The 13,267-nt window shown below is 42.7% G+C and overlaps 1 protein-coding gene across 1 annotated transcript in view; it reads right to left on the bottom strand.

Moving 5' to 3' along the window:
- Positions 1–13,267, bottom strand: part of PACS2 (phosphofurin acidic cluster sorting protein 2) — a 114,803-nt gene that overhangs the window by 39,031 nt on the left and 62,505 nt on the right. The window contains exons 20-21 of the mRNA XM_019528356.1: positions 9,379–9,421; positions 2,004–2,046 (exon numbers count right to left, since the gene is read on the bottom strand). Coding sequence (XP_019383901.1) covers positions 2,004–2,046; positions 9,379–9,421 — 86 coding nt within the window. The remainder of the gene's footprint in view (positions 1–2,003; positions 2,047–9,378; positions 9,422–13,267) is intronic.

Here is a 13,267-nt window from a genome sequence, read left to right as displayed (position 1 = left end):
GAGGGCAAGGGAAGTGATTATTCTCCTCTATTCAGCACTGGTGAGGCCACATCTGGAGTACCGTGTTCAGTTTTGGGTCTGCCGCTACAGAAAGGATGTGGACAAATTGGAGAGAGTTCAGTGGAGGGCAATGGAAGTGGTGCGTGGTCTGGAGAACATAACTTATGAGGTGAGACTGAAGTAATTGGGTTTATTTAGTCTAGAGTACACAAGACAGAGGGAATTTAATAGCAACCTTCAACTACCCGAAGGAAGGTTCAAAAGAGGACTGTTCTCAGTAGTGACAGATGACAGACAAGGACATACGGTCTCCAGTTGCAGCAAGGGAAGTTTAAGTTAGATATTAGGAAGAATTTTCTCACTAGGAGAGTAGTTAAACACTGGAGCAGGTTGCCCAGAGAGGTTGTGGAATCTCCATCCTTGGAAGTTTTTAAGACTCTGCTAGACAAAGCCTTGGCTGTGATGATCTAGTTGGGAGTGGTCCTGTTGTGAGCAAAGGGGTGGACCTCCTGAGGTCCCTTCCAACCCTAATTTTCTATGATTCTATGATCTCTTGCCCATACTTATTACAGAATGTGGAATGGTGTGACAGGAGGCAGGGCTTATAAGTAAAGAGAAGTATGGTCTTATGTTTAATGCTGCCCTAGAGCATAATGTTCTTTCTCCATCTCTGCTATGGAATCTTTGCACGCTGTCAGGCAAGTCATTTAAACTAAGTATTTAACAGGCAGCCATTAATTTTTCCTTTCTTCATGGCATTTGCTACCCTGGGGTGTGATTTGCAGAAGTGCCCACCACTCACAATGCATCAAAAATTAGTGTAAGCTCTGCCGTGAAAACATGAAATACTACCTAATGCTATGGGGTAAGGGGGAGAAGGGGAAAATCGGGTTCTATGAGTCTTAAAATTGTTGCGATTTTTATCCTTAATCTCTGCATTTCTGCTCCCCCCTGTACTGGAGTATAGTTACTTCTTCACTTCACAGGGGTTTCATGAAGATGCATAAATATTTGAAAGTCAGTCAAATGCCATGGTCATGAGTGCTACAGAAGAATCCATGAGAAAAGTAAATAACCATTAAAACAAAGCTGGGTCTATACACTGGGCAAAAAATTTAAAAAAACCCCAAAACACAAAAAAACCCCCAAACCATTGGTCATTCACAAAGCACCACCCACCCAGGGCAATGGATGTGACAGGGACCCTGTGGAAAAAATGTGACCATGTCATCAGACAAATGTCATAATGCACATGCAAAGGAGGGATGACTTAAGGTGGGTACATACCACCTTAATTCAGCCTTCCAGGGTATAATTATTTGAAATATATTAAATAAAATCTTCCCTTTGACAACTGTTGTCAATGGTTTCTGATCCCCCACTCTCCATTTCTGTCAGACCACCAGAAAACAGCAGTAAAGTAGCACCATCATAACAAGCGGCTAGAATCCAAACTAGTTTTCCCAGCGTGTCAGTGATTCAGTGTTTCTGAGTTCTGGTTAAAGTATGCCTCTGCTATTTTTGTCATCAAATGACTTCCATGGAATAGATCTGAACTGAAAGCAAACACCTCTGCATTTCCAGACTTTCTTAATGCTGTGCTAACTTTTTTATTTTTAGGGTTATCTATGCAGGATTTTTTCCAGTTATGCTAGTATAGCTATGCTGTTATAGTAATAACTCTCCCGCCCCCTTTTTTTTTTTTATTTCAGTCCAATTCAAAATGGTTTCCAAGTTCACGTACATTAAGCCAGTAAAAGGTCCTCACTTCAAAATAAGAATTTCTCCTGGGGAGTTACACTACTGTAATTATACTGTTTTGAATTCACACAGTACCTCATAGTAATATAACTTCCCCATGTAAAGAAGCCCAATACACCATAACCACCGAGTGACCTTTGACAACTGAACCCACATATTTGAGCATCCTTATAACATGGTTTACAGTTCCACTCTGGAACACTAAAGAAAATAAAAAGCATTAAAAAGGTTCTATTCGTTACCTGATGTAGCCGAGGACTGTTCCACTATTCCAACCTTTACCACCTAGGATGGAAAAAACAGCTGAGTCGCATGTAATGGCAAGCTCCAAAACTTGAAATAAACTTAGCCAAAACATTCCGCCCCACAAGTTCTCTTTGCATGATTTTAATGATGCAATAGGACCAAAGAGATGTTTTAAAAACATGTAGCAAATATTCTGGTCAGGGGATCACATAGCTGGCCTACTAGCAGCCATATAGCACTCCCTTGACTCCCACTATTTAAAAGACACAGACTACAGAGTGCTGTCAAAAGCTCTCATAAGTTTGAGAGATCTTGCAGTTTAGATTATACTAGGGGCTATTAACAGCTCCAAGGGGTCTCCGGGAATAAGAAAGGGAGTAGAAAGGCACCTAAAACCCACTCTTGCTCATCACTTCTGTTTAGTCAAGTGCAAGCATGGCACACACCTGTAGAGACAAGCCTCTTCCCTTATTATCAAAATGCAACCACATCTGGGGTGCTGTTTGGCCATATACCTACACTACAGCAAAGCAAGTAACAGTTTCCAGTTGATAATAGTCTACCATCAAAATAAATGCCTCCAGCACTGGTTAATGTTAGAGGATCATCACATCTTTTTGTGCATTCAATATGTGAAGTTGTAATGGGGTGGGGGAGGAGGAGGATACGGAAATCCAAATTGGAGCTCCTGACCAGGACACTAAGGCTAACAGACACTAACGGAGTATAAGTGTATTGAGACATGATGATTTGACTCCTAACCAGTCAGCCAGTGCATAGCATCAATTTATTAAAACTTTATATGAGGGAGAGGGAGAGACAAATTAGGTTTTATATTCTAAACCAATCATCCTTATTGTTACTGTTAACATTCTCTGAGACGATTGAAAGTCATTCTGAAGCCTTAAGACTGATACTTAATTTACGAGAATAACATTAGTAGGAGAAAAGTGGCCAATATATTGCAATGAGTCAACATGAAACACAGGAAAAGGCCTAAAGGATGATAAATGTAAGTAGCTTCAATATCAGGAAGTCAGTCTTTTGACCTTTTCCATTTCTACTCTGAGGCCTCCACTACCTGTTACATGCATTACACAATTAACTGGTTAATTGCACAATTAATTTAGTCTGGCTACATGTACAAAGCAATTAACACACTATAAAAAGGTCCAACCAGCTATAAAGTTAGAGCTCAAAAGTGTGCAATATCTTTATCGCTGATTGCAATCCAGCTTTAATTTGCACACGTAGCAGGGGGCTGGGAGTGCTGTAGCTGAGGGGACTTCTCAGCCCCTCCAGCGCCCCACAGCTGCCAGGATGGAGAGACCTGAAGCTGATGGGACTTTTGGTGCCAAGCAGCTGCAGGGCTCTTGGTCCTGGTGGCTATAGGGCTGCCAAAGGACAGAGAGTCTGCAGCCAAGAGACTCTTGGTCCCAGCAGCTCTGGGATACTGCCACAGCTTCAAGTCCTATAGCTGACAGGAGCTGCAGGAGCTTTTTACTTGCTGGTGCAGGGGGAGCCTGAGTGGCATTCCCGGACGTCCCTTGGACCAGCATAAGGCATGATAGGATCTTATGCTGAATCCCACAATCACGCCTCCTGCGTGTGGCATGCAAGAGGAACAACTGGGTGAATTGCGCATCAGATCCTATCATACCTTTACCTGAATGTTCAGAGGAGTCCTGATGGTCAGAGCTGCACTCTGTAGCTTGGGAGTTGCATGTATACCCTGACATAGGAAGAACAAAGATGACTTCAAACAAAATTACTTAACCCTTCACTTAATGTGGGAGATCAGCAGAAGGCTGCTTCAGCTCCAACAAAGCCTTCATACCAAGAATGCCTCTGCTGACTTCTCTTTCCCCTCAGGAAGAATGTGCATCCTGTTAAGGTCCCTTGATAATCAGCAAGCTGCTAACACAACATTCATAGGTTTGCAATCATTGTACTACACAGGCAGGACCTGGGTTTTTACAGATTAGGCAGCAAGCCCTTCAGAACAGGGACTAATTTCCTGCGTGCGTGGTATCCAGCACAAGCACCATCCTGGCTAGACCATCTTTGTGAGTTCAAGAACAATACTCCTCTGAAAGGGTTCCCTTTATAATGATAAAAGCTCCCCTACTACAAAAATGGGGTACAGATTTAGCCTTTGTTCGGGGGAGCAAACCAACCAACAAACCACAACCTCAGGTGACAAAAAGCAGCACATAGCATTTTGTTTGGAGGAATCTAACCCAAATACAAGTCTAACCCAATTCTGACTAACATGTAAAACCACATATAGGATTGCCATGTGCTATGGCACAGTGATGGGCAATTATTTCAGCCTGAGGGCCACATAAGGAGTTTTGATGAGCTGTTGTGGGCTCGGTCAGCACCCCCTCCCCTCCCCACAAGCAACAACTCACCAAAATTCTCTATGGGGTTTTGGGTGGGTGGGAAGCAGTGTTCAGGAACAGGATGGCCACGATCTGCTCCCTGCATGCCTTGCCTTTGCAGGGGTAAAAGAGGGGGTGCTGCTGCCAGGGAGCCAGCCAGGCATGAGGAGAGGGTGTAGCAGAGCTTGCCCTATCTGTGACTGCCCGCTGTGCTCTGCATGGGGCCGAACCCCATCCAGGGCAGCATGTGCCTGCTAGCCCAGCCCCGGCCCGTGCATAGCTTCTGGCAGGGCTGTTTCTGGTGCTATTCTGCTCTCCTCACCTCAAGCAGAAGCCGCCCAGTTACCCAAAGCAGTGCAGCAAGGGCAGGAACAGGAAAGCCACTGCTGGAGGCGAGGGGAGCAGGGCAGTACTCAGCCAGGTGCAGCTGCACTGGGAACAGCCCTCCTGGAAACTGCATGCTAGCCAGGGCCTGGGCTCATGGGTCTGTTCTACTTTCCTCGCCTCCAGCTGCAGGTCCTGCTCCTGCCCCTGCTGCACTACACCAGGCGGGGGGGGAGCTTCAGCTGGATGGATGCTGTCCCAGTGCGTAGGACTCCAGCTCCAGCTCCCAGCTGCCTTCCATCCGCTCTGCCCACCTGGCACAACGAGCAGCCACCTGCAGTGGGCAAAGCAGGTGGACAGCGGCTGGGAGCTGGAACCAGAGCCCCACGCACTGAGGTGGGAGCCACCTGGCTGAAGCTCCCCCACCCCCGTCTGGAGCAGTGTGGCAGGGACAGGAGGAAGAGCCACAGCTGGAAGCATGGGGAGCAGAACGGTCCAGGCCCCAGCCAGCGTGCAGCTTTCAGCAGGGCTGTTCCTGGTGTGGCTGCAAGTGGCCAAGTGCTGCTCTACTCCCCTCACCTCCAGTGGTGGCTTCTCTTCCTGCTCCTACCCCTGATGCACCCTTCCAGCCAGGTGGGTAGTGAGGGGGAAGCTTCAGCTGGGTGGCTCCCACTGGAAGCAAGGGGAACAGAGCAGCACCTGGCTAGCTGCAGCCTCACCAGGAACAGCCCCGTCAGAAGCTGCATGTTGGTGGGGCCTGGGCTAGCAGGAGAGCAGCGCTGGCTGCCGCAGTGGAAAAGGGTGGGGCTTAGCCCCATGTGGAACACTGCAGAGACAGCCATGGGCCAGATCCAGTCAGTTGACAGGCCATATTTTACCCACTCCTGCTATAGCACTACTTAAAATGTTTCTAATTGTTCTGAATATACCACAGCAAAGTAGAAAGCTAACAACTATATATTAAGATTCAGCTGCAAATTCTGGTCTCCTTTTTTCTTAATTGCTCAATCTCCCCATTAGAATTTTTCCACTGATGTTCTTCTTGGAAATGGCATGCTTGGATAATTTGAAAACAAAAACGGTTGAAGCTAGAAAAAGTTCAAGCCTTAGGTCTCTGAACAACATGAGACCAGATCCGCATTTAAAAAAAAACAAAACAAAACAAGATCTACCAATACCTCTTCAATTCTATGCTTCCAGGATAGGAAGAATATTTTCCTTTGGTTACCCAAGCCCTGAAGCAGGAGGGTGCTATTGATTTAAAAAGAAAATGAACTTTCATAACTTTAGATCTAGTGAACCAGGATTGTTCAAACTAGTTTTATTCCTCAGAGTAGGAAACTTGATCAAGCCAAGATAGAGATCTTTATAACGTTTGCAGGATGTGCTGTGTGGTATTTAGACCATTTAAAACCTAATGCCTTTGAGTTGGAACTGAAATATTCTGTAATACCACATAGATCTAGAGCCCAGTTATGGGTCTCAACAAAATAAACTGACCCCAGATCTTACGTGACATTCAAGGTCATGAAAATGCTTGTAAGCATAAGAACAGCCTGCATAATTCATCTCTGGAATAGAAGTAATTTAAGGCAGTGAAGAGTCAAAGCCAGGATTTGTTGTCCTAAACCAGAGAGGTGTTGAAATGAAAGGAAGATGAAGTTGTGTCACGGGTCACCATTAGGTTAAGGCAACCTAAGCTCTACAAATAGTTGAATCTTTGGAAGGGACATATGGAAACTGTATTATGCTAATCTAAAACAGGAACAACACAAAAAGCCAATTTAAGTCACACCATATATAAAAGCAAAAGATATTAAAAAACCAAAAACGAAAACAAAATGACAAGAGACATCTAGTGGCTAAAAGAGCTCAGCTGAATCCTGCTTTCCACTCTAGCTCAACTTCTAACTCAGTGTCTCAGGGGATTAAAGGACCTGGTTCAAAATAGGAAAGAAACCTGAGAACAGTAAAACTGCTATGCTTCAAGAGACAGCAGCAGGAGCATTAAGTAGAGTCAGGTGACAAGTTTCTGTGTCTTTCAATGCGTTTACAAAAGCTGTATAAATGCAATAGCAATTTATACTCCCCTCAAGTCTGATGCACTTACTTGCATTAAAGTTTAAACATGAGGATTGGGGAAAAACTGATAGGTTAGCAGATTCCATGCTGAACAAGTATGCTAAATGCAAGAGAGGATTCCATTTTAACCAGGATAAACAGAGTGACCTGGAGAAAGATAGACCACTAAAACTGAACTTTGACCCAAAGCAAGACTGTGGAAAGCTAGTATGGGATGCTGCCACTGAAGTATTAAAAGATGATGCAATAATTCTTATAAATTATGCTGACTGCAATATAGGTCTTTTGTCAAAACCAGTATTTTCGATGAGTTTATAAATTCAGCTGTTGATGATAACCAGGCTGATATATCCAAGAACCATGGCAAAATATTTGATCTAGTACTGCACATCTATATGTTCTGGATTAATGGATAATTATGTCCTAGAAAACAAATGCATATGGGAATCCCCTTGCCCTCCCCTTTAAGTAGGGCGCTTTTAATGAGATCCTATTTATATCTTTCTGTTTTGTTGAGAAATGGTATTGAAATAATTTCGTAATTCAGTCCACAGATGACAAATATTAGAGTAATAGATAAGAACTGATCAGTTTTGTAGAACAAGTTTGATTACTTGAACATGGAATTTAAATCAGGAAAATACATGATCACATTTGGTAACTAAAAATTATAGGGCATATGTACAGGGCCAGGGACTTTATCTTGGAAAGTAATGACTCTGAAGAACAAAGTCTCACCAGTTCAGTTGGTCATCCTGTTCAGTTGGTGAATAAACAACTGAACAGGATGCAGAAGCAAGCTGAGCTATTTTGACTCTCTGATACAAGGAGGGAAATATTCAGGAGGAGTAAGGAGGTTCACTCCTGTGTATTGAACTGAAGAAACTGATACTGGACACTACATCCAGGTCTAAAAGTGTAGATAACCAAAAGGACGCTGACAAACCATAACAGACTCAGAAATCAGCCACAACAGTGATAGGCAGTCAGTAAAATCCCAATTGATTTTACCAAAAGACAGGTGACTTTCCTTCTTTAAGCTGAAAGAAACAGCTACCCAGTTGAGCTTGAGGTGGTTTGTTTAATTATGAAGAGATGTTAGACAGGCAAGGTTAGATTTTAATTTGGCCAGAAGGTCCAGAGCATAGAAGCAGGTCTGAATCATCATCAAGGAGAAGATAGCTACATTTGTGCCTATGGATGAACCTATCCAAAGAAAAGATGCACAAAGAGGACAAGATCAAGAGAGACTTGTAGGGACCCCAAGAGAAAGGAGGTCATAGGGATCATCCTAAAGACATAACAAAGGAACAGGAGATGTACCAAGGAAACCAGGAGATGCTGAAATGCAGTAAGCCAATGGAGGCTAATATTTTTTAACAAGAGCATAGTTTGTGTTAAAGGTGTCAAAGAGGAGGATGATGAATTACTGTCTCAACTATGGGCAAGTAGTAGTTGTAGGATACTTTAGCAAGAGCAGTTTCAGCAGAGTATAAGGGCCAGACTCTAGAGTGTAGAGGAGGATAGAAACTTCTGAACATGACAGAAGGAAAATGAGGAAGAGATACATTAATTCACAAAAGTTATGGACTTAAGGCAAGAAACACTGGGTGAGGATCTGCAGTCCATTTTATGCATGTTTTCACATGTTTGTATAATTATAAATATTTATTTTTACAATATAATTCTAACTAACCCATGGATGTCTGTTTCCTGGTGTATTAATTTCATCTTGATTATTCATTCAGTAAATACTTGTTTTAAAAGGGGGGCAAACCATTTACCAGTTTACTGGAGAATAATAAGCTAAATGTAGTCTGATAGCAACAAGTAAACTAAGAGAGATTTGTGTTTGAAGGTGATCACTCTGCTACATTTGTTTGCTAGCAATTTGTAGGTTCCTTTTTGCAAAAGTTTTTATTTTTTCATTTTGAAATTATTGGTAAAATATCAGCATTAATTTATTTCAAGTTTTAGGCTACGTAGTGACACAAGATGCATTCCTTTACGCTCAGCCAATATGCATACTGTTGATAATATAAGATTTGATATTGATATCCTTAACTACAGTATTTAAATTTCAATGACTGGACTTTGAGGTTAGAAGTTTAAAATTTAAAGTATCTGCTCTCCTGAGCTTTATATTTTCTGTAGGTTGCCAAAATCTCACTTCAGGGTTTTACTACAAGTTACATTATGCAGTTCCATCCAGCCAAAGATAACAGGCACAAAAACAAGCAATCTAAGCTTTAAGACTGGACAAAAAGTGCAAGGCTTTTTCAATTTAAAAAAAATTCACAGGTATATCCCTTGCTCAACTTCAGTAGAAGGGCATTGATTAATTTAATATGAACTTTACAGCTCAAGACTTGTTGCTTTCTGGATGACTTCCCTTAGTCAAACATGGAATGGTCTGGACTCAATAAAAAACACAACTGGATGACATACTAAAACTTTTCTAGGGTTGAGGTCAGATTGATGATCCCCTCCCAGTCCCTTCTGACTTAAGGATCTATGAGTGCCAGTACATTGATTAAAATAATCAGAACCTTGTTACCTTCATCCTCAACACAATACTCACCCCAACAAACGGAATGAACTTCTGGGAGGATTCTTCATCAGGGCTGAAAAGTAATGGAGAAAGAGTCATTAATAGCCTATTTCACAAAAGTGTTGTTCATTTTAAGGTTTCATTCTCAAGCATGCAGCAGAAACAGAAAAGTGCACAAGCGCCACTTCTATTACTTTTCTTGATGCATCCTCTGGCACTACTTAAGACAACCCACGCAGGCTGGAAAGGATTTCATATTTTGTCAGGGAGAACTTTCTTTAAAGAATATACCGATCTCCCTCCTTCACATTTGCTTTTTTTCCTTTTCTTTTTAAACAGAGAAACATGCTTTAATGCCAAGGCAATAGTTACAGAAAAATGTTTTTATTGTTACAAAGAAATGAATCTGTCACAACATACAACACCTGCAATATGGAGAACTGTAGGTCACTTACTAGTAACTGGAGCTTTCTGAATGCACTGCCTTCACAAGTCCCATTTTTGGAGTCATGTGCCATAGCTTGCAAATCACAGAATCACTAAAGCAGTTATAGCCTGCCATAGAGTTACAAGCCATAACACACTGTTATTTGTATGGCACTAGGCACACACACAAGAACACATGCTCCCTGCAACAAGAAGCTTACAACCCAAGTGAAACAAGTACAGTCCAAAACAGAGCTGAGGCACCAGAGTAGAAACGGAGCATGCCAGCAAGGTCAGCGTTGACGATGCTCAATGGAATTCAAAGCGGCCTTGGAGGAGAGGCAATCTAGTTCTAAGGGGTGTGATGGAACAAGGGAAGATGCCCCTTATGAATGCCAAAAGGTATGGAGAGGGCACTACATACATCCCGAAAGAAGCATCACAGAAGCCCCATCCAGAATTCAAAAACTAAAGGATGGAGGAAGAGAAAAAAAAAACTTGGAGCTGTTAAAGGACAGAACAATGGGAGATGGCAGACACAGGGTGAGGAGTCAGCGAAAGAAAGAAACAGCAGGCAGGAGAGACAGAGGAAAAGATGGCAGCTGCTGGGGACAAATGCCTTTGAAGAACCACTGAGATGCCCCAAATGCAAAAAGGAGGGAGGTGGTTAGAATGGCAAAGGTCAGGAGGGAATAATTTGAGTGACTCTTTGAGCAGGAACTGGAGTAACTTGAATTGTGTGCGTGTACAAGCAAAAGTTGCATTTTGAAATGGACATGATCAAACAAGTCTGGGGTGGAAGGTTTCCTGTCCGCAGCCAAACTCAGAAAGCAAGTGGGGAACAATGATGGTTGATAATTTCTAAAGAACAAATTAATGATTTGCAAGTACTTGGATCTTGCAATATTGCTAGATAGGCAACTTTGCAAAGTTGGCAACACCTACAACAGGGCTTACTAGAGTCCCAATCTGCAAATTAAATCAAGCTGAAAGTAGGGAAGGTGCTGACAGCTGCACCATTAGAACAGGCTAGACAGTTTCTTTCAAGCGCTACATAAAGGGTGGTGCATAGCTACAAGAAATGTGACTCGCTCACAGCCCCTTCCTGGTCTGAACCATAGCAGGGCACAACTCACTCCTGCATGGTCTCAACCCTCGCGGGCACATCCAAACTGAACCAGTGCTCCAAATCACTCCCTGCCCCCCAGCTCCAACAGTTTTCTTCATGCTTCCATCCTACTGAGTGAGGACAAGACACTAGATGCCTGGGACTTTATTTTGGTTACATTCTTAAGCACAATGTCAGCTGAGACAGTGAAAGAGCATCCTTTAGAAACCCAGCTGAAGATATCCCACTAAAATACCTGAAACTGAGAAATGCAATTGAGCCACATATCTGACAAATCCCCAGTGGACAACTGGCATGTGTGGAGTTGCTGAGATAGAACAATTGATAGAATTCCAGTCCTTTGTTTCCTTGGTCTCAGCAGGTTCAGAGTATTCATTGTCTGAAATAATGGTGTGCTACCTAACCATTAAGCCAGTAGAGCAATGCAAGTATCATGCTGCTTAATCTTCCTGCTGTTCAAGTTCTTTGCTCTAAGCACTAAAAGCCAAACACACACATTGTTCCAGTACAAAGCCTGTTCTGCTGAGGACCTTCATGGCAACAATGCAGATCCCTTCCAAGGAATGTTGAGAAGCTGGTCATTCATTAATAGCACTTTGTTCATTTTTAAAGAGAAAGTAGCAATGATTCCCCACCCCCTCTCCCCCAACCCTGATGAGTGATGGCAGTTTTTTAAATGACAACTAAATAGGATGTCAGTTAGAAGTATTAACTCTAAAAAAAATCTTAGGTTGGAAGATTAAATATATAATTATTTCTCTTTTGTGCTGTATAGAAGCTTACTTATTTTTGCTTACTCCTACTAATTGTCTTACAGATTTCTCTAGGGAAACATCAACAGGATGTAGGTTCATACTGGCCCCCTATATGCTACAACAAGTATAAAGAAAGCCCTACAATTAAAACAAGGGCTTGTCTAATGGGGGAGATGCTCAAGAAAACTAGTAAGAATTAAAACAGATTTGTTAAGCCATATTAAATACATGTATAGATACTTATTCAGAATTAAAGTGCCCTTTATTTGCTTCAGTTTAATTTCCATAGGACAAAGTATTCTGAATTTTAAAAAAATGTACACAATTGGGATTAAATATGGTTTTACTTAGGGGTGTCAAATACATGGCCTGCGGGCCAGATTCAACCCATGAAGCCCTATAATCTAGCCCACGGTGCTGCCTGTGGGTCTTAGACTGGGCACACTCTTGCTGAGAAAGGAAACATCTTTGTTATTTAAGACTCTCTGACCCATTCATATTCAGTATGGGGAAGGCAGTGTCAGTATGTACCACCATGGCACAGCAAATGCAGGGGTGTCACCCTACAGCATCCATGTCTGTGTTGCCACCCTTCAACAAGAGTTACTGGCACTGTTATTGTGATACTGCCAGTGTTACTACTGTCTACTGGACGGGAGCCAGCCTTCTATGGCTCAAGGGACATACATGCCAACTCTGTCTAGTCAGGTTCAGAGATACCCCTAAAATCATTCATCATCACATGACATTCACTGAAGTACATACATCAGGAAGTAAAACTGCTACTTTCCTGGCATAATCTGAGGTCACTCTTTTACTGTGTTGTTTGTGCTCTGAGAGGGGCAACTGTGACCATTCTGTTTGCAATATGAGAGAGGGAGAGAGTGCAGAACACAGTAACTGTAGAACACAAATTCACCATAAATTTGAAGAGGTAGAAAAAAAAAAAGTGACACACCCCCATCTTCCCAGTACAAATGAGCAATGCTGTCATTTTGATATGCCAAGCTGCACGCAAGATGCATGCAAAAGGTATTCACAAATGGCAAGGCACAAAATTGTACTGGCCCCTGAATTGCAATGGGCGACACTGGCTTGGTTTTTTTACACTACCAGCAAATGCTAGGTAACCTTGTTAAGCCAACTAGTCTGAGTTACTGCTGGTGGTCAAGGTGTTTCAACCATGATGAACAAAGCCTGGAAGATTTCTTCAGTACAGACACAGCAGTCATTCATTCTTGTGAGTCATCTAAACAGACATCTGCCCCTAAATGCAAGACTACTCCTACAGGATTCTTCTGTTCCCTTCTATTCCCCTTGGTGTTGTCTAATGTAATTAGATGTTACTCACCTGGAACTTAACACTTATTTCAGTGATTTTGTAACCAAATCATTCTCCCCTGCCCCCTTTACTCACCAGGACATGGGTTCAGCTGTGGCTGTCACACCCCGCTCCTTTGTGGTGCTGAGCATCCCTGATATGCTGATGCCCTGCCCATGCCATTGCCCCTGACTTCTAAGCCATAGCTCCCCCAGCCCTGCTGGTGCCCCTCACTTCTGACTTACAGTCCCACCAGCTCTGTTTGTGCCCCTCACTCCCAACTCATAG

Source organism: Gavialis gangeticus, unplaced genomic scaffold, assembly GCF_001723915.1.
Source record: "Gavialis gangeticus isolate Ggan-Ray unplaced genomic scaffold, GavGan_comp1, whole genome shotgun sequence".
NCBI classification, from domain to species: domain Eukaryota; kingdom Metazoa; phylum Chordata; order Crocodylia; family Gavialidae; genus Gavialis; species Gavialis gangeticus.
This window is presented reverse-complemented; position numbering and strand designations above follow the sequence as displayed.